Here is a 21,184-nt window from a genome sequence, read left to right as displayed (position 1 = left end):
GCCTGCCTCTCAAAGAAGTCAGCATAGGTGCCTTGCTCCTGCGGACCCTCCTACATCCGTGGTTGAGCTGTGTTACCAGGATGGACGAAAGAGAAAAAGGCCTGTTTAACACACTCCGGCTCCTGCCGGACGGTGAAATCCCACACGGCCAGGGAGCCGTGCCGCACACATTAGTTGTGAATGGACACTATTGTGTCCATTCACACGGGACGGCCACGGCCCGGCCGCACGGCTGCAGCCGGATCCCGCCACTGGAAGGGACGGCTGCCGGGCTGTGGCCATCCCCTCCATGATAAACTACTGTGTGCGGCACGGCTCCCTGGCTGTGCGGGATTTCACCGTCCGGCAGGAGCCGGAGTGTGTGAAACGGGCCAAAGGGATAGCTCCATTTCTATGTATTAATTACTGGTGAAAGGAATAGGGTATGGCAAAAAAGTCTGTAATTCATATCTTCTAGGTAACAGTGCAGGTTGGAGGTGATTGCTTAATTGTGTAGAGGTTTGTCCATAGAAGATATTGAGTTCCTTGATTGAGTATAGCAATGCTAGCATGTCAACCTCTTTCAACATTATTAATACACAGGTGAATCATGGCAGCATTGCATGTGCGGGGGGAGCCTGGTAATGGATCAAGGAAAATGATACTGAGGCAAAATAATGAAGTGCCCACCACAAATATCAGGTGTGAAAATAATCAACTAAGTATAGATGAGCATCATCTATATACTAAGACAGGGGTGGGCAATTATTTTAGCCGGGGGGGGAGGGGCACTTAACTCCAGTAAATATTTGCGGGCCGCACACAAAATTCATATTACACCACACAGTATGAGCTCTAATTCTATATATAGAAAAACAGGTGGTCTTACTTGTTTTGTAGGGAGAAGCCAGCCCATAAGCACAGAGACGAGAGGAGAGCAGAGACCAGAGGTGGATTAAGCACAGGGCAACAGGGGCGGTCGCCCGGGGCCCCCACACAGGCACTGCTGCTGGGGGGTGTCTGTGGGGGCCTCCACAGACCTTAATCCGCCCCTGGCAAAGACTCTCTCTGCCTCTCCTCCAAGCAGCCCCCGTCCACACGGCACACGCTGCCTGGGATCCCGCCTCCCACAGCCTGTGGCTCAGCCAATCACTGAGCTTCCGTTCGGCTGCCCTGCACAGCTGTGCGGTGCCAATGGCTCAGCTGTCAACTCAATTGAGTCAGTGCAGTGGAGAGCTGGGTTATGCAGTGCCGCTGAGGAAATCACATCTGGCTTCCCCTGTGTGGAGTGCAAAACATGTCCTCAGCGGCACCACGGGCCAGTCAAGATCGGGTCGCTGGCCGTAGTTTGCCCACCCCCTGTACTAGACTTTATTTTGTGTTTGGACAAAAAAATAGAATCTCGGTACAGTTTTCATTTTTAAAATTCTTTCCATACACACATAGCAGGAACCATAATAACATTCAAAATAAAGTACAACTACACTATATAATGACTTGCTAAAGTGGCTCTTGGTCAAGAGAAGATCTGATCTTCTTTTAATATTATTGAACTTAACCCCTTGCGTGCCAAGTGAATTTGTCAAAATACCTTTACCTTATATAGGGAATATACTCTTTTTATTTTTTTTTACATTCTATTTGAATTGATATAACAAATGTGAGTGATGCTGGTATTTTTAGCAGATATTTTGAACATCTCTGAAAGAGATGATGGCACACAAAGGTTTGAACAAAAATGGAGTCTGCCATATGCAAAATCTACAAAAACAACTTCTGGTCACAACCATTTTGCATGACTCCCTATTTTGGAGTAATTGTAAACTATAATGAGATATCTTGGGGATTGTACCAAAGTCTAGACACTAAATGCATTTGTGTTTTATACATGTTATACAGTCTGAAGCTCATTTTATAAAATTATTTTCACCAAAGGGGTGATTCTGGTTGACACTCAAAACTGCGAAATTAGCAGCTTTGGGTGTCATGTATGCCACGCCCGCACGAACGCCCACCCCCGAATATCCCTGCACGTGAATGGATGTTTAGCATAAACATCCATTTGCAGCCTTGAATGCGGAGACAAAATCATTCGATGATCACCGACCATCAAATTATTTTTGCAAGCGCTCACAGATCTAAGACCCCTCTATGGTGTCTTAGATCTGCAGACTCCCTATGGGAAGAGGGTGGACAGTTGACATCCGCTGCCCGCCGCATCACCGAATTTCCATGGGAACGCCGATGAAACGCTGGGCATTCCCATGGGCGCAACCACAGCCTGCCACCCCACGCCCCCCACCTGCAGTACTGTATGCGAGCGGCTGGCGAATAATCAATTCGCCATGGGCGTTCGCAAAATGCGGCTGCACTTGTGCATAATGTTTATGCGCAAAACATCGCTCCCCTGTTCAAACGCGCAGAGGAGCGTGCCAGCCAGAATAAGGTCCGAAGTTTGTGAACACGGACCAATCAAAAAAGTGTCGCTCTCAAACCATTTTAGATTCTAGATTGGACAGACTCAAAATAAAAGGAGTATCACTGTTGTCATACAGTGATACTCCTTTTATTTTGAGAGTTTAGGAACTGTATCAATCACCAGCTTCTGAATGTGACAAAGGTTTCCTATATTCCTGGCAAAGAAAATGCTGAATTAAAGCAGAGTAGAAGTACAGTTCCTTTCAACCTGGACACAGCAGGCTTTCTCCCCCATAGGTGGCAGAAGCAAAATTGCTTTCCATTATGGATTATCTTGTCGTTTAGAAATATAAGGAAAAGATTAACCTATTGTACAATACGAGTTTTAAAGTGATTACTCATGAGATAAGCCCTCTTGTTAAAGAACCATGAAGAGCTGCTCCTCCATACCAGTACATTACATAAACCCAACCTTTTTATGCTACTTCACTGTCTGACCACTGTTTCTTTGTATTTATGTGTGTAAGTTGGATGACTTACTCTTTGGCTTATTGCTGATTTCAATTGTAGAACCCTTATGTATTTACATTTATGGTTAATTAAAAATAATTTCACTAACAATTTTCAGTGAATAATGTTATATTTATAAAACCTTTAATTAAGAACAAATTTCAGTTTGAATAACCGACGTTTCTGCAATCTGCATTATGGCGTATTATTTAGAATGTCATTTACCTTGCATGACCTTGAATGCAGACAAGTAGTAATATTCAAAGGCATTTATTCATGAACAATTATATGTACACTTTTTATACATACATTAGAAGTTTTGTTAAAAAAAACACCTAGATGTATCTAAATCATCAAGTTTTAGCAGCTTTAAAAGCAAAAACCCACAAAGACAATTCCATGTTCTACCTGTACATCTTATATTATTTGCTTTTCTATATATAAAAAAAGTGTTTGAATAACTTACATTACAACCCCTCAAAGAAACAACAACAAAAAAAAAATATAAAAGATATTAAATAGTTGAGGTAATTTAATTCACAAATTATCCCAAGTGGAAAACGGAGGCAAAAAACTGCTCTTTTGGCTCAGTATCATTTTTGTAAATACATTTTGAAATACAGACAATATATGCATACGATAAGATTCAGAGCACTTTCTCGGTACGCAGATATTTTAAATAATTGCTTTTAAAATTCTTCACTGTATCTTAGCCAAAAAGAGAGTTCTGCATCAGGAACATCAAGATTCCAGTTCACAAATGTGATAAATGTGTGCATGATCACGTGCTGCAAATCATCAGAAAATAGAATTTTTTTTTTCAAAATTTTGACATTGCTGAACTATAAAAGGCTTTCCACATCATGTTCTTCTTAAGAGACACTTTTTACACCCATAAGAGCACAGGGCATTAACTTGTGTATAGAATTGGACATATGTCTCCATGGACGGAAAGCCTTACTGGTAATTAAACTGTACCTGATACTTCATGTTTACAAAATAATTTAGTTGTTTAGTAAATGTTTGATGCTTTATTAGTAGATATGTTTTTCTTGGGATGGTAGGGTTTCCCCTATAGGTTGCTATTGCAATAACTTGTTTATTTGTGCATGCAAGAACCAATGCAATTTTGTTTTCATTGACTATTTCCATGTGATGGCTGGCTCCCGATGTCCACCCCTAAGCTATAGTACAGATTGTAAGGGTTATGGTAGGTTATTGTTAGACAATTATAGTAGTGCAGTCTGTTAGAATAGTCTCAAATATTAGACAGTAGACTTTGGGGGGTATTCAATCCTGGGAGCTGTTTCTGACAGGGGACCTGCCGCCTATTCAATTGTTCTGTTTAAGATAGTATTGAAGGCAAATCTTAATAAAACAGATTCGACTTTAAAACCAGTCGGATGTGTTTTGTCGTAAACGGTCACAGATCATGGAATCCACGGCCATTTTTGCCACTTGACCAGCAAAACATTGAATTCCACCTGTCGGGAAACTGTTGAGTAGGGTGAAAATGGGCCAGGATTCCGACAGTTGGAATCCAAGATTGAATACCCCCCATTATGTGAAATGCAATCTTAGATGAATAATAGAGCTGCTGCCATAAGATTGTACTTAAAAATGGTTAGCTAGAAAGGGAATATGGCCTGTTTATTTAGACTTATACAAAGAGATTTCTCTAAATCCAGAAATACACCAAAATAGTAAATTTGTCTTAAATGATCCAGACTAAAACAGGTGTAAAATGCATTATTTGTTATTTCTGCACATAACAGAACCTACATTTGCATGGTGGTATGACAGTGGATTCTTTACACTTATTCAAAGCTTGCTGCAATAACCAGTAGCGGTCACAGCAGAGAAAAAAGTACAAGCCTCCATCCATATCCAGACTGGAATAGTGCGGAGCACCTCCATTTTGTGCTCATTCATTTGGACACTAACTCTTGCTCTACAGTGTCTGCATTCTCCAAACCTGAAGCAATGGATTGGAGCTATTCAGATTTTTTCTATTAAAGACAGATATGTTTACATGGTAATGCATACAAAAAGAAAAACTGGATCGTTTATCTATATTAAAAAAAAAAATATATGAACATGTGGAAGGAAACAAACATTCCGCATAGACAGGTCTCATCAGTCTCTTCCTGAGGCCATTTGTGACACAAGCACAAGGGGGTTGGATACCCATACATTAGGAGACAATCAAATCAAGAAAATGAGGAATGAATGAAGACAAGAGAGATGTCAGCAGGTCAGCTGGGAAATAAGGATTCAGGACTAGGATATAGATGGAGATCACATTACAAATCCACTGACGTATGTTACATGACTTAAAATGATTAAGGTGATTTTCAGTCTCTTTGCGGTCTGGATCACAGCAATACAAAAGGAAAAGTGTGACCAGGAAACTCGGTGCGATCGCTCTACAGCAGTGGTTCCCAACCCTGGTCCTCAAGTACCCCCAACAGTGCATGTTTTCCAGGTCACCCGGCAGGTGCACTCATTATTCAGGCACATTTCAAAAGATCCACAGGTGGAGCTAATTATAGCACTTGTGATTCTGTGTGGAGACCTGCAAAACATGCACTGTTGGGTGTACTTGAGGACCAGGGTTGGGAACCACTGCTCTACAGGACTTACACACATCAGTTGTATCAACCCTATTTTTGTAATAACAGTAGCAGTTTACAGGTCAGCAATGCTTTATACAAAGGTGCAAGTACAGATGGTATTATCACATTAATATATATCTAATCTCGGTTTCTCTGTACAGTCTATTGATTTTTATAGCATTTGCACATAGAAGGTACATAGTCCTTAGTGAATGTATACCACAATACATATTGTACCGGATAAAACGTTTATTAAGGGGCGTACACATTGTTTGATTTGATAATGCTTTTGATTCTATTTTGCTTCTAGAAAAAAAATCGAACAGTGTATACTGCCTTCGATCTAGATTCGATCCTGATGCGCAGCTCCAGGATCCAAAGCAGAAATAGACTTGCCTGGCAAATCTATTTCTGCTTTGATCTGGAAGATGCAGCATTGCCCACTTCCCTTTCCCGCTTCCTTCCTGTTCGATTCCGGCAACCTGCCGGCTGCCGCTATTAAATCGGTATAAACGACAGTCGGGATTAAACTGTGTGTTCGCCCCTTTAATATGATTATGCATATTTAGAGAACTAAGCAAAATCAAGCTCAGGTTCCCCACCAGAAAATATTTTGGTAAGTTATCTGTGGCCATAACCCCTTTCCTACTACAGCGTACGGTGCCTCTAAACTCATGTCTCCAGCCCATGCTGACCAGCGAGGTGTGCTGCTGTTGCTGTGTAGTTCATTGCTACAGATTCCTCCCATCTTCTAGGCACACATCATCAAAAAAAACAGTTGTGACAGGAGGCTCTGTGCCGCAGTTAGCACTTAAGAGCATGGACTGGCTTCATGTGTGCATACTGTAGCCTATCACTCTAGACATGCATCCACTTCAATTTGCTGGATTAGGCTAACATTCAGACAATGGTCATCCTAGCCCACTCGCTTCATCTCGGTAATGGCTGTGTGTAACCTTAGCTGAAAAATTACTTAAACAGGTGCTTCAATTCTAGTCAAATACAATTAAAATGCTGGTATAAATGCTACATTTGGCCAAAATTACAAGAAATACTGTTTCTTTATAAGATGCACTTAATGGAACACAAAATCCAACATTCATTTACTGCAATAAGCCTCAAATATGCATCATTTACAATCTAGATAACTAGATTCAAGTAGATTAGGTTAAAGTTATAATGTTATGTATGTATGTATGTATGAATGAAAGATACAAATGCCATTGTTGGAAACCCACTTACATAAGGCTAGCTGCAGCAGAGTAGCAGGCATTATCATACACACTGATCTATTGAACCAGTTGTTGGGAACAGGAAGTGCAGTACTACACAGGATAGACAGGAGCTCTGGCCCTGGGAACAGGAAGTGCAGTACTACATGGGATAGACAGGAGCTCTGCCCCTTGCTGTGGCTGAAAGGAAACTTTGGAAGAAATGTAATTAAATTGTAATTGGACACAGACAGCCTAGAAGGATAAAATATGGAAACCACTATATGGAACAGATTAGTAATCAATTAAAAAGAGAGAAATCAGAGTTTAGAGAGTTGATATCTTGAGATCCCTGGTGCCACAGCCCACGTCCAGGCAGGTGGTATACAGGTATGCTATCAGCAGGAGCAGTTGCCACATCCTTTAACACTGTTGATGATCTCCTCCTGTAGTTTCTTTCTTTCCTCCTCTTTAGAGATTTGCTGGCTGCTTTTCTCTGTCTGGTGGTTGCGGTTATTGTTTAGGACTCTGTTGCTCTGAGTGTGCCACAGTTCTGAATACAGGCTTCCAGGATTTTCTAGGAGTCCAAAATGTGTTCCCCGCTCCGCTACTTTACCCTGCAACAAAGTGCATAAAACAGGACAATGAAATGAAGCGTATATTAAAAAAAAAAAAAAAGTGCTCATTTTGCATAGGTTACATGTTATATATTTTAGCATCTTGGGAGTTAATAAAAATATTGCTGAAAATAGAAATAATAAAATATTAATCTATAGCTTGTGTACAGAGGGCCTGTTTCACATTTGCAAACAATGCAATAAAGCGAGGAACTGGGAAAAGCCATGCTTCTCTGCGGGTGGGGCAGATGTAACTTGCAGAGAAATTCAGATTTGGGTCAGGTGAAAAATAGAATTAACTTCCACAAAGAATTCACATTCCAACTATTCAATTGCTTTCCCCTTTTTTTTTTGGTTTTTGGAATCAATCGGAAAATCGGAAAAGACGTGGATACGCGAATCCACATCTTCCGTGGAAACAGCTGCTAATTTGAAAATGAAAGTCCCTGTTTCCCCGATTGCAGATTCGGCTTTTGAAAGAGCTTAGTCTGCAGCCGTGAATCGTGGCCATTTCCGGCGAAAACGGCCAGGAATTAATACTGAAATCCTCTTATTCCCGAAAATAGTCAATAAGGGGAAAGATTGAGTAGCCCCCATAGTGTGTTCCAGACACAAAATTACTTGCTTTTTTGGTTTACTCAATCTGGCCCATATTTGGTAAAAGCCAACTTTAGGGCAACACATTCATAGTAAGGGCAAAGCTTTTGTTTGAAATTTGGGTAAAAAAAAAAAAATATATATATATATATATATATTTGAGTTTAAACACAGCCTAACGTCCATCAGATATCGTATGATCGATTATATCCCCCCCTAAGCGAGGTGGAGATAGGGGAAACCTGTTGCTGAAAAGAGAATGTGAGTGGATTGTAAGGTTGAACACCATCTCACCCAATGGATTAAACGACCAATTAGCTTTGAGTTGTTTTTAACTGTCCTCCTATATTACCATTTGTCGCTAAGACAAGATATTATATTCATCAATGAAAATATATGGTTAGATGATTGAGGGCTCTTGTTGATGTTTGTGTTCATGCAATATGTATATAACATGAATTATTTATCTTGCCATTGGTTCTTAATATATATGCAGTGTCCGTAATAAGATCAAGCTAACCGTGGTTAGTTATTAGTCAGGATTTGCCCATATGTTATGTATGGTGTATTTATTCTATTTTGTCCGGTGTAAACAGTTTTATGTTTGTTTGATCACGTTATGGTGCTATGTTGATGGCGTCTCCGTCTCCCTGACTACAGGAAGTTAGAGATGACGTCATTTCGGTGTGTCCCGGCCGGGTGCGTGGTTCCGCGTCCGGAAGTCGCGTTGTTCACAGTGGGATGATGTCTGCTATTTAAGGTATGTACTTGTAATGCACTTGTTGTATGAATTAAATCATTGAAACGTTGCTGAAAGATAGCGTGTCAGCTGTGATTCGTGTCGACTAAGACGTCCTAGAGTGCCGGCAATTACAGAGGTGTATATATATATATATATATATATATATATATATATATATATATATATATATAAATAAATGGCTAGCGTTAACACAATATCCCTTACAGAACAATAGCTTAATTAATAATAAAAAAAATTACAAATAACATTTACACCCTACAGCCATAAAGAGGAAATTGTATAGAAGGTGTGCCCACGTACACCTAGCCTCTATATGCCATGCATTACAAGCAGTGTAGTTTAGCCACTTTTTCTTAAAACCTTATTTGCACAACAGGGGCACAGAAACACCACTCAGTCTATACCAGAAATGCCGACTGTGACTAGAACCGCTTGGGAATTAGTTGTAAATATGTAGAAAGGGCCTAATTCAGGTTGGCTTGCAAAAGCAAAATCTCTCTCTAATGGGCAAAACCATTTGCACTGCATGTAACATGTGCAGAGAGTTAGACACTGACACTGACCCTCATATCCAGGGAGCTAAACTTAAAACTCCACCACCCTATCCCAACACCGGCATCCTCATCAATGCTGGATTTCCAGCATTATTTGGGGTGCCAGGGTTTGATTTGACTGCTGGCATTCCATCTGCCAAGATGGTGACTGCATCCCATCTTCTTGCCATCTAGACTAACCAGCCAAATAGTTACAGTATCTTGGTACTTTGGCTTATGGTGTGTACACATGGTGAGATTCCCTTGCTATTCGACTTAAGATTCGAGTACTATGCATTCTTTGCTAACTCTGTACTGTTTACATACAATTCATACAGGGCCGGCGCTTCCATTAGGCAGCTTTAGTCACTGCGTGGTGAAAAAAAAAAAAAAAAGACTGTGGTGGCTAGAACATCGCCACCGGTGGTGACCCAGCTCTAGTCGCCTGCTTGAGGCTGCTGCGTCCAGGGGCCGTGGCAGTGGATGGCCGGGGGACTTGGTGAAACGGGTCCGATTAGCATAGGCAGACAACGAGTGGGCCAGGATGGAGTAGGACGAGGCAAACATGCTGTACAAGAAGCGGACGCTCAGCCTGGGAGCCGCCCTGGAGGAAGATGGGTGCTGCCGGACAAAGTGCAACTGGTGCCAGGCGGTTAGAGCGAAGGGCTGCACTGCTGTTTGACCTGCCTGCGTTGTGCGCTGCTGCCGGTAAGCGGAAGCCGCATCCTGGGATGCTGTTTCCTGCCCATCACCCGGTGCACGCTCGCTCTGGCTGCGTACTAGCAGCGTCTAGCGGATGCCCTGTCTATTGGGGTTTCGATTTCTGGGAGCGCGCATGGGATCGCAGGGTAAAAAACCTGCATGTGATTTTGACTATATAATCAAAATATAATGTCAAATCGCATGTGTACACAGCATTAGCGTAGACTTCATGATGTTGCTAATTTTAAACAGTAGCTCCTTGAAAATAAATAATTAAATAAATAAATGTATGTCCTGAGCCGTATCAGATAGCCAGGCTCCTGGATGGATCTTATAAGCCACTGCATGCACTAGCTCAGTGGTCTCCAATCTGTAGCTCGCGATCTACTAGTAGCTCACGGTCATAGTTTGGGTAGCTCGCATAGCTGCATTACTTCTGTCAGCTGGGATGAAGTGCCTGAAATCAGGACCTGATGCCAGGAGCCACAAGGCAGGAAACGAGAACCCAGAAGCCATCAGCAGCTGCAGAGTGTTCTAGTGTCATTGTCCCATAGCAGACTGGAGGCTGATCTGGGGACCCCCGAAGTTGCACACCACCGTGAGCCACTGTTGGGAGACAACAGAACAGCTGACACTCCAACAGAGAGAAGTGGGAAGGTAGTTGGGAGTTACTGCGACATGGAGAGAGGATCCGTTGGAAGTTGGCCAGACAGGTACGGGGACCACATGAGAAATTAGCAGATTTTTCTAAAAACATTTTCCGTAGCTCTTCAATCGGTTTCATTTTTCTTGAGTAGCTTACACCCCTAATAAGGTTGGCGACCACTGCACTAGCTAATAGGAACACAAATTCTAAAGGGTAAATCCATGTTTCTACACTGTAACAGCAAAGCATACTGTACATTTTCTATGGTTTAACCGTGTCATAGAAACACAGAACTTTATGGCAGATCAGAACCACTTGGCCATAAAGTCTGCCCCTCTGTCATTGTTCAGTTTAATGGCCCTTATTCTGGTTCACTTCAAATTCATTCTCAAATAAAAAAAAAACAAAAAAAACATGTGCACTGCAGGGGGGCTGATGTAACGTGCAGAGAGAATTAGATTTGGGGGAGTTATTTTGTTTCTGTGCAGGAAAAACACTGACTGCTTTATTTTTGCACTGCAATATAGATCTCACTGATGTAAAACCCTCACCCAAACCTAATTCTCTCTGCACAATTTGCATCTGCCCCACCTGCAGTGCAGATGGTTTCTGAGAAGGAATTTGCCTTTGCGAGTGAACCAGCATAAGGGCCAATGTGTATACATATCCCAATCACACATCCCTTAGTCTATTTGCAAATAGATAGCTGCATATATTAAAACAGATGCAAAAAGATCCCTTGAAATGTAAGACTTAATATACAGTATGTATACAAAACCTTCCTGTTCGGTTCTCTTTTTATTTGAAATCCCAAGTTAGGTCAATTGTAGTGTTACAATGGCAAATATCCCCTATCATGTTCTCTGTAAAATATAGGAGGTGTATTGGTGGAAACGATTTTGCTGCTTTTTACGATTTATTTTTTTAAAATGGACTCATCCCTGCCTTATATTAAATTAAAGGAACAGTGGGATTTTCCTGCATATTCTTTCTATTCAGTGACTGTGTGCTTGAGTGTCCAACCATGCGGTCTTCCTATGGGTAAAGTGTGAATGCCATGTCAGCAGGGAGTGATGTATAACAGCAGGGATGCAAAGCTAAAACCGGCTCCACTAAGCACACCCCCCACAGTGCCGGGAGTGTGATGTAATGTTCCTGCAGACTAATGCGTTATACTGGCAAGCACACATACGGGCTCAGCGGATCACTGCTGGACTACAGTAGATCAACAGTCATTGCAACCCAAGGCTTTTCACAGTTTGCCCCAATACAACAGCAATAGTAGGTTTCAGGGGATCACAGGAAGGGGGAACACATCGGGAAACCTGAAGGTAACGGGCTCCAGACAATTCATTCCTACACAATCGGGTGGCTAAAATGCAATGTTAGCTGGAGAAACTTAACTATTCCCTTATTATTAGCAGTTACTGGTGGCAGATAAACTGTAACTAATAATGCGCCCAACAGCAATTCCAATTAAAAGAAGCAAGTTATACGACTAGCATCAGCCGTAAATCAGACTAATGCCCCCCATACACGGTCCGTTTTTGCGGTCCGTTCTGTACTTTTAAAGTACACATCGTATCGGATCGCATCCGTTGTGCATGCATTGTGCATGCACTGCGATCCGATACGATGTGTACCTAGTACAAAAAGTATGTGCAGCACATACTTTTTGTACCGTACTATGTGATGCGCAGGAGCGCGCATCGCATAGTACAGAACAGAGCCGGCAAAAACGCACCGTGTATGGGCTCCTTAATGCTGACATTTCCTATACTACAAAAGGAATTGCTTTGATAACAAACCGCACATTTTACTACAAAGCTACAGGAACAATAATTTCAGCAGATCACTATTACTATTATTTATTAACAGTTTCTTATATAGCGCAGCATATTCCTTTGCGTTTTACAAAAGGAGACAGTGATACAACAAACAGCGTATTTACAGACAGTCAAAAAGGTAGGAGGGCCCTGCTCGCAAGCTTACAATCTATAGGGAAATAGGCATTGATACATAAGGATAGATGCTGTATTCTTTTTGATCACTATTGTTAGAGATGACAATTCATGTTACACTGAGTGTATTATGCACTCAGCCCAGACTATAGCTGTTCTTCTGCAGAACTGCGATTGTCCGGTATGTCATCATTCGCTTCCAATTTGGAATGGACAATTTTAGGCACCCGATGTGCATGGCTAGAATGGACCATAGGTACATGATCTAGGCAGACACATGAGGAGCACAATGTGTCCTCTCTCCTGATGGCTGTATACACAGATACGGTAAATGGGCAACACAATTTGGTGCCTAAGTGTGGTTCAACACAATTCTGCCATGCTGTGTGTTGCATTTCTAACTAACGCAAACTATTTTATATACAAGTGAGTGCAGTCTCCTGAAAGTTTTTTGGTCACACTGCAATTAAAATGCACATTCAAACAAAAAAGTTGCTACACCACAATGCATAGCTCATTAGCGCCAAGCAACTTGCACCAGACGGAATATTGAGTCTAGGTGTATGAAGACACATCTGTAGTTTAATACAGGCAATATAAACATTAATTTGTCTGCACGTTGCATGTATGTGGAGTGCATACTCCTAAATTATAGACTCTTCTCCACAGCCACCAGCACCTCTAATACCAATAATTGTGGTGTGGAATTATTATTTATTTTTTAATTATAAGTATTATAAAGGGCATAACTTAAAAGTAAGAAAATAAATATATTAATCTTGGAACCATTGAACACAGTAATGATGTATTTATGATGGCTTCTGTGTTATTTCACTTAAATAAATTAATTGAAAAAGTAAATAAGTGTAGATATTATTACTATAGAAATTTGTCTGGAACGTTTGTAAATGGCTTATATCAAAGTCTTCCAGTAAAGTTTACATTAAAGTTGTTGAAAGAAATACATACAGTATAATACTTTTTTTCAATTAAACTGTAATGATTGCAAGTTGTAAACCTAAATATAAATCACCCTTTCAGTATTAACACAATTGCTGATAGATAGCTAGATTATCATGTTATTGCAATAAAGGAGTAGTCCTTAACAACATCAGATTAAAATGTATAAGGAGCGATTTGTATATATGGAAAGCCACATCTTAGCTCATAATTACTGCGAGCCAATACTGTGAGTACATCTGTTTCATGCGAGATTTTGCTACCAGAAAGGCAAAATGGCCACTAACAGATTGGAAGTGGGAAAAGGCATCTGCACACCAATTAACCCTGTTGCTTCTAGAGGGGTTACATACAATTATCATCTAGACAGGGAAAATAATAAATCTGTTCTTTAATATTGTAGACTGTGTGTTCCAGATGAATGTGTATAATACTCTGTTTTGTGATACATATCATTGTATGGTGCAAGGGGTCAGTTTATTTGATAACCAGTATTATAAATGGATATTGACTTATGTTATATTGTCTATTTTTTTGTTTAAATAAAGTTATTTATAATTGAACAGCATAATCTGGTAATGGTCAGTCAGCTTAGAGGGCAACCTAGCTTCTGGGGCTAGTACTACTGGGACAGAAATAGATTAAATATTTGTTTTCTCAATGTACACCCCAAAGGGATATTGTAAATCCTAAAATACATACATGTTATGAAAGCGAAACATATAACAGAACAATAGCCTTACCTTATCCAGTACAATAATTTCATCTGCATCCACTATGGTGGACAGCCTGTGAGCGATGAACACGGAGGTCCTGTGCTGCACCATATCACGCATTGAGCTGAGAATATTCTGCAGGATAATGAATTAGAAAACAATGATGTTAAAGATTTTTACAACTTTTTAGCCTTATAAAAAAGAGTTACCTCACACATGAGAAGTGGCAATTTTGCAACAAGACTTGCCAAATGTAAAATGAACAGGATTGCAAAACTTTAATACTTTCTGGTGTTAACAAAGACTTCAAACTGAAGTAGTTCATGTAAAAAAAGCACATTAAGATAGGCTAATACTGTATAAGTAAAGCGCAACGGAATATGCTGCGCTATATAAGAAACTGTTAATAAATAAATAAATAAGTGCACTGTTCCGTCATTTGTTTTAAGTTATTTTTTATGATGTTTTTAATGTTTAGATTTTAATCTCTGCTTTTATGGTTACTTTTTGGTTCAGTGCTGAATGAAGTATATAAAATGGTGCCTCTCATCTAGCTATCCAAAAAACCTACAACAAGATGGCCAACGTTAAATTAAGGAGAAGTAAAATATCTGGTATCCCCTGGAACTGACTTCAATAGAAGTCGGATGAAACTGGCGCTACTTCCAGTCCTGAATGGATGATGGTAATAAACATTTGGGGGTTAGGGAATGAATATCAGCACTGGAATCAAATCAAGCCCCATATACAAGGACTTTTATTTTTGGATTAGTTTTAGTAGATCTGTGTCTGGAATTAGGTTTTACTATTTTTTATTGAAATGGGGTATAAATATCCATTTGGGCAGAAGTCCTAAACAACAAAGATACTGCTGTATCGAAATGCAATGGCTGGGAGGACGGTCTGGGAGCTGTTGGACCTGCTGGTGTTCAGAGGTTCCGGAGACGCCTGATTGTTATACATCCTTTCAATGGTGACTTTTAGTTAGCAGCTTGAAGCTCGCAAATATATTCCAATATTTTGTCCAGTACTATTATTATTGACATTTTTGTTCTAAGGTGCCACAAGTGGTTCGCAGTGCCGCACATATATGGTGGCAATTTACTAGGGAGAATAATTAATAAAAGATACCTAAAAAGTACTCACGGTCCTGCAGAAAGCCTTATTATAAAAATAATAATAATAATAATAATAATAATAATAATAATACATACATATTAATCCCTTGGAAATGTAAGGTGGACTGTCACTGACACAGCCATATACAGATTACTAAATGCATAGGAAGCAGGCACATGTACACTGCTGTATAAGCACTAACCAGATACTGGTAATGAAAAAAAAACTTGGTTCTGGTAGCAGGAGCAAATGGTATAGTCACCACATAAAATCACCTTTCAGTCCTTGTCAGATCTAACAGCCTTTGTGTTAATTACGGCTTAAAAACTATTCAGGCAGGTAAGAGTTAACTGCATGTGAAAGGCGTCTGTTTTAACATTCCTCTGAGAAATAAAATGAATCAAAAGGTACTGTCAAAATGATCAGATTACAGAGTGATGACTGACAGCTGTATGGAAAGACACAGTCAAAAAAATATATCATGTAATGCATTATTTTACAACCTTTGGTGTCACTACAGTAACCAGATGTTTTATAATGTCTTAAATCAGATTTATTCTCTATTAAGAAGGAAGTCAGCCAACAGCTATTGATGGAACATATATGGCTCGTTATTGATGGTTTATTTAAAGATGGAAGCAATAACAGTGAGGGAACAGATAGATAAAGTGAAATAAGCAAATAAATCTATCTACTCCTGGTGAAGTACCATCAATGACCACTAGAGGCCCCTCAACAGACCAAATTACTACTTTGTGAAAGTGAAAGCAATTTTTGCAGGGACATTGATCTGTTTCAATCTTGCTGGATGTGGAGAGAGGGAGCTGTGAAGACATATATTGGAGGTAGGAGCATATATGGACTGGGGGTAGGGTGGAGAATTTGTGGACTAAAAAACGGTCACAGCTCAAAGTGCAAGGACATTACAGAAACTCATTTTGACGGGCTTTTAACTATACTTGCCTACCTGACCCTCTCCATGAGGGAGAAAATGCTCTGTTCCTGGACTTCCCTGGTAATGTAGGATTGCTAAGAAAGGTGTTTTACCACAGATGATGGCAAGTATACATTACCGGGGAAGTCCAGGAACAGAGCATTTTCTTCCTCATGGAGAGGGTCAGGTAGGCTTTTTACTAGTAATTTATAATAGATGTCCATAAATGGGCAATTATAAGCAACCCACATTGCACATTTGGAAACATCCCATAGAATCATATTGGGGTATGGGACAAAGAGTATCTGGTTGATTGATCTCCAGTAAATATACAATCAATAGGTTGACCCCAATTGTCGACATGCAAAAGGTTAAAGTCACAAAATCAAAATTTTCCAACTTTTTCATCATTCACCATCCACATGGATTTGTGCCTGATTTGGGCTCATCGCACAGCTGCAAATATGCATCAGGCAGTGATTAGCTAAGGTGCGGCCCTGCTAAAGTGTAATCCATTATAATCAACAAATGCAGCTTATGCTTCCTATTCACTTCACATTGTAAATAGTAAGTTTTATTTATATAGCGCACTTTCTCCAACAGGACTCAAGGCACTTTACAGACATTAAAAATAACAACGCACATACTGTAATACAAAGGGTTATCAGTGCAAGGAACAAGTAACAATGGCAGTACAGATATACATCACACATACAGATATGCACTAGACGCAGTCTAATAAGGGACACGGACATGGGGAACATATTTACCGAGCTGTGCAGTACCCAGGCAGCCATTCAGCGGCGCCACATGGTGATTGCACAGCCAGCTAGGTAGCCAGTAACAGTACTGATATATATATATATATACTAGATGTACTCTAATGAGGGACACGGACATGGGGAACATATAATTACTGAGCTGTACAGCACCCAGGCAGCCATTTAGTGGCGCCACATGGTGATTGCACAGCCAGCACCGTACATATAGAACACATTAGAACAGTACAGGGTACACAGAAGTAGACATAACACAATTCTTACTACACAATACAGCTGAGATATAAGGAAGGTAAATTTGGTGGAGGTTACTGCGCTTATGCCTCTGTATGTGGGGGCAGCTTAACTGAGTGGTCCGTACTCAAATCTTAGGTTAAATAAATAGTATTTGTTAAGCGCTCACCTTGGTTGTGTATTGCTATGAAATAAATGACAATATGCTGGTGTTCTGAATAATTTGTTTATTGTTTATAAGACAAAATATACAATGTACATATATATGGGGCAATGAAAGTACGTATGGGTGTGTGGATGCCTGAGATGAGTCCCGTGAGGGAGATGGGGGTGCCAGCAGGCCCCTTTACCATAAGCCTGTGAGGATTATGTCTCATTCAGCGGTGGGTATAAGTGCAGTGGCCTGTGGTGAGCCCTGGAGGGTATGAGGGGTCAGCAGAACCCTTTTTACCATAAGCCCTTGGGCTTATGTCTCACGAAGGCTGTGGTGTGGAAATAGAGAGGGTGGAGGGTGTGGGATGCCCCGTGGGCGGGTGGGTAAACAGTGGGGGCGGACAGTCCAGGTAACACTCCGCGCTGCAGAACAGGAAAGCCTGATGCTGGGTGGCGGCGCCCCGCTCCCAGAGTTCTTACCGACTTAGTTTGTTTGCAGAGTGAGTGCAGCGGTTTTGATGCTGGGTGTCATGGCCTCGCTGTTCGGGCAGTGGTGAGTAGCGTTCACCTCGCTGCCTGTAGTCTGTGAGCCCTTCCGTCGGTGTGGAAGCGGCTTCCACAGTTCCCTGACCTGGACGCTGACTTCCGGGTTAGCGCGATGACGTCACCGGGGGGGAAGCTGTGCGCTCGACTCCGCACGGAGGAGACTTTGGTGATTCTGTGGTGGTAGATGCTGTGGATGCTGCGTGTGCCGGTCCAACGCGTTTCAGCCACTGCGGGCCTTTATCAAGGATGCTGTAGGTTGAGGCTGGAGTGTTTATATGCTGGATGGGCGTGCCAACGGATCTGTTCATTGATGTGATTGGTCCGAGGTGTCCGCCCCTGATTGGACATGAGTGGTTGTCACTCACAGGGGGGGGGGGGGGGGGTTGATAGTAGTGTGTAGCTGAAATGGGTTGTTAACCCTGTGTGAGCTGGATGTTATAGCGGTGTGCTGTCAGCAAGCAGTTATAGTGGTGTATTATGTGGGTATAGTTTGTTTATTGCAGTAATAACTGTAGATTTTAATGTGAGTGTATTTGCAGTATTGTTAAGGACTCCTAATGTGCCGTTTATTATGGATGGTTAAAGGGGCTATTAACCCTTCGGGTGCTGCGGGTCTGTCACCATGTCACCTAGCTACACCGCTGCCTCCACTGTTTTTTTTTTTTTTAGATAATATTCTCCACCACCGGTAGTAATCATTCCTCTCTGAGACCATGCTACTCTATGGGAGGTTGGATATCCTTTCACATTCCAAATGGAGTTGAATAAGGATGAGACGTCCCCAAAAGATAGCTGTTTTTGAAGATTAAACTGGGGCTCCTATATGTCTTTCTGTATCACACAGCAACATTCATAACCTACCAATATTGCCAAAACGTCTTAATAAGCATTATGAAAAATGACCTATAAACAGATTCTCCTCACACTAAAGCACAATTGAATGCTTATACATGTATCCATGACTAATTATATTAAGGTTGTCAGTTTACTAATGAAACAAGGCATAATCCATGCCTCGGGGCAATAGAAGCATTTGCTGTGCAAGCGGATTGGCTGATGTGTCACTGATGGAGCTACACACTGGCTATAACGATTAAGTGTTTGTGGACATTGAGGAATTTGCAGGCTCATATCTGTTACGGGGCCTACACGCGTAGAGATTGGCGATGATAGATCGCTCAGAACGCTCAGCAAACAGCGATGTGTCAGTGCCAGTGTTCTCCAGTGAGAGCACTGGCCTTGACCGATTAATCTCCAGCATACTGGAGATTAAATCGCCAGGCAATAAGCGATGTGCGGGGCTGCACGTCTCTATAGCTTTGCCCCTAGCGATGTTGGGGCATTTTCTAAGGAATCTATTGAGATTGCTTAGAAAATGCCCCTCAATCCCTACGTGTGTAGGCCCCATTTGACTTGGTCTAGATCAATAGATACTTAAAGTTAATGTTATTCATTGTTACTTTACCTCTTCAGTTATGGAGTCCAAGGAAGAAGTGGCTTCATCATACAGGATAATGGGTGGGTTCTTTAACATTGCTCTGGCAATAGCTACTCGCTGTTTCTCGCCTCCTGATTACGAGAGGATACATTAGTTGCTAAACACTATCACAAGTTAAGAAAGAAATAGCTGTAACTAATAACTAGTAAGCAGCATTGCTATATACGCAGGGGCTGGCTGGCAACTTTTAGCCTGGGGGGCAAGTCCAGAGCACTGGTTCCTAAGTAACAGCGCATCGTTAAATTTAGGTTTTGCGGTTTAAAAATATGTATTAATAAAAAAACAATAATAGGACACCACAGGCTGCTCCCCAGTATAATATCAGGACACCACAGGCTACTCCCTGTCTTATAATAATAACAGGACAACACAGGCTGCTCCTCCTGTATAATAAAAGTACACCACAGGCTGCTACTCCTGTATAATAAAAGTACACCACAGGCTGCTACTCCTGTATAATAAAAGTACACCACAGGCTGCTACTCCTGTATAATAAAAGTACACCACGGGCTGCTCCCCCTGTATAATAGGACACAACAGGCTGCTCCCCCTGTCTTATAATAATAACAGGACCCCACAGGCTTCTCCCCCTGTATAATAACAGGACCCCACAGGCTGCTCCCCCTGTATAATAATAACAGGGCCCCCACAGGCTGCTCCTCCTGTAAAATAATGGGACCCCCACAGGCTACTACTCCTGTATAATAAAAGTACACCACAGGCTGCTCCCCCTGTATAATAAGACACAACAGGCTGCTCCCCCTGTCTTATAATCATAACAGGACCCCACAGGCTTCTCCCCCTGTAAATAACAGGACCAAACAGGCTGCTCCCGCTGTATAATAGTAACAGGACGCTCCCCCTGTATAATAATAACGGGACCCCCACAGGCTGCTCCCCCTGTATAATAAAATTACATCACAGGCTGCTCCCCCTTTATAATAACAGGACACAACAGGCTGCTCCCCCTGTATAATAAAATTACATCACAGGCTGCTCCCCCTTTATAATAACAGGACACAACAGGCTGATCCCCCTGTATAACATGACCCCGCAGGCTGCTCCCCCTGTATTATTATAATAATAATAACGTGACCCCCACAGGCTGCTCCCCCTGTATATAAAGGGACCCCCACAGGCTGCTCCCCCTGTATAAAAATAACGGGACCCCCACAGGCTGCTCCCCCTGTATAATAATAACAGGGCCCCCACAGGCTGCTCCCTCTGTGTAATAACAGGACCCCCACAGGCTGCTCCCCCTGTATAATAAAAAAACATCACTGGCTGCTCCCCCTTTATAGTAACAGGACACAACAGGCTGCTCCCCCTGTATAACATGACCCCACAGGCTGCTCCCCCTGTATAATATTAATAATAATAATAATAATAATAACAGGACCCCCACAGGCTGCTCCCCTTGTATAATAATAATGGGACCCCCACAGGCTGCTCCCCCTGTATAATAATAATGGGACCCCCACAGGCTGCTCCCACTTATAATAATAACTGGACCCCCACAGGCTGCTCCCCCTTAAAATAACTGGACCCCCACAAGCTGCTCCCCCCTGTATAATAACTGGACCCCCACAGGCTGCTCCCCCCTGTATAATTACTGAACCTTACAGGCTGCTCAGCCTGTACAGTCCCACTCCCTCTTACCTTGATGCCAGACAGTGAGGCAGGCTGCAGCATA

The 21,184-nt window shown here is 41.7% G+C and overlaps 1 protein-coding gene across 1 annotated transcript in view; it reads right to left on the bottom strand.

Annotated features, from left to right (window-relative positions):
• Positions 1-3,161: 3,161 nt before the first annotated feature.
• Positions 3,162-21,184, bottom strand: part of ABCB7 (ATP binding cassette subfamily B member 7) — a 135,811-nt gene continuing 117,788 nt past the window's right edge. The window contains exons 14-16 of the mRNA XM_083159247.1: positions 19,459-19,562; positions 14,256-14,363; positions 3,162-7,350 (exon numbers count right to left, since the gene is read on the bottom strand). Of these exons, the coding sequence (XP_083015373.1) occupies positions 7,132-7,350; positions 14,256-14,363; positions 19,459-19,562 (431 nt within the window). The 3' untranslated portion in view covers positions 3,162-7,131. The remainder of the gene's footprint in view (positions 7,351-14,255; positions 14,364-19,458; positions 19,563-21,184) is intronic.

Source organism: Crinia signifera, chromosome 9, assembly GCF_055691185.1.
Source record: "Crinia signifera chromosome 9, ASM5569118v1, whole genome shotgun sequence".
NCBI lineage: Eukaryota > Metazoa > Chordata > Amphibia > Anura > Myobatrachidae > Crinia > Crinia signifera.
The sequence above is the reverse complement of the archived record's forward strand: the minus strand, read 5'-3'. Positions and strand labels throughout refer to the sequence as shown.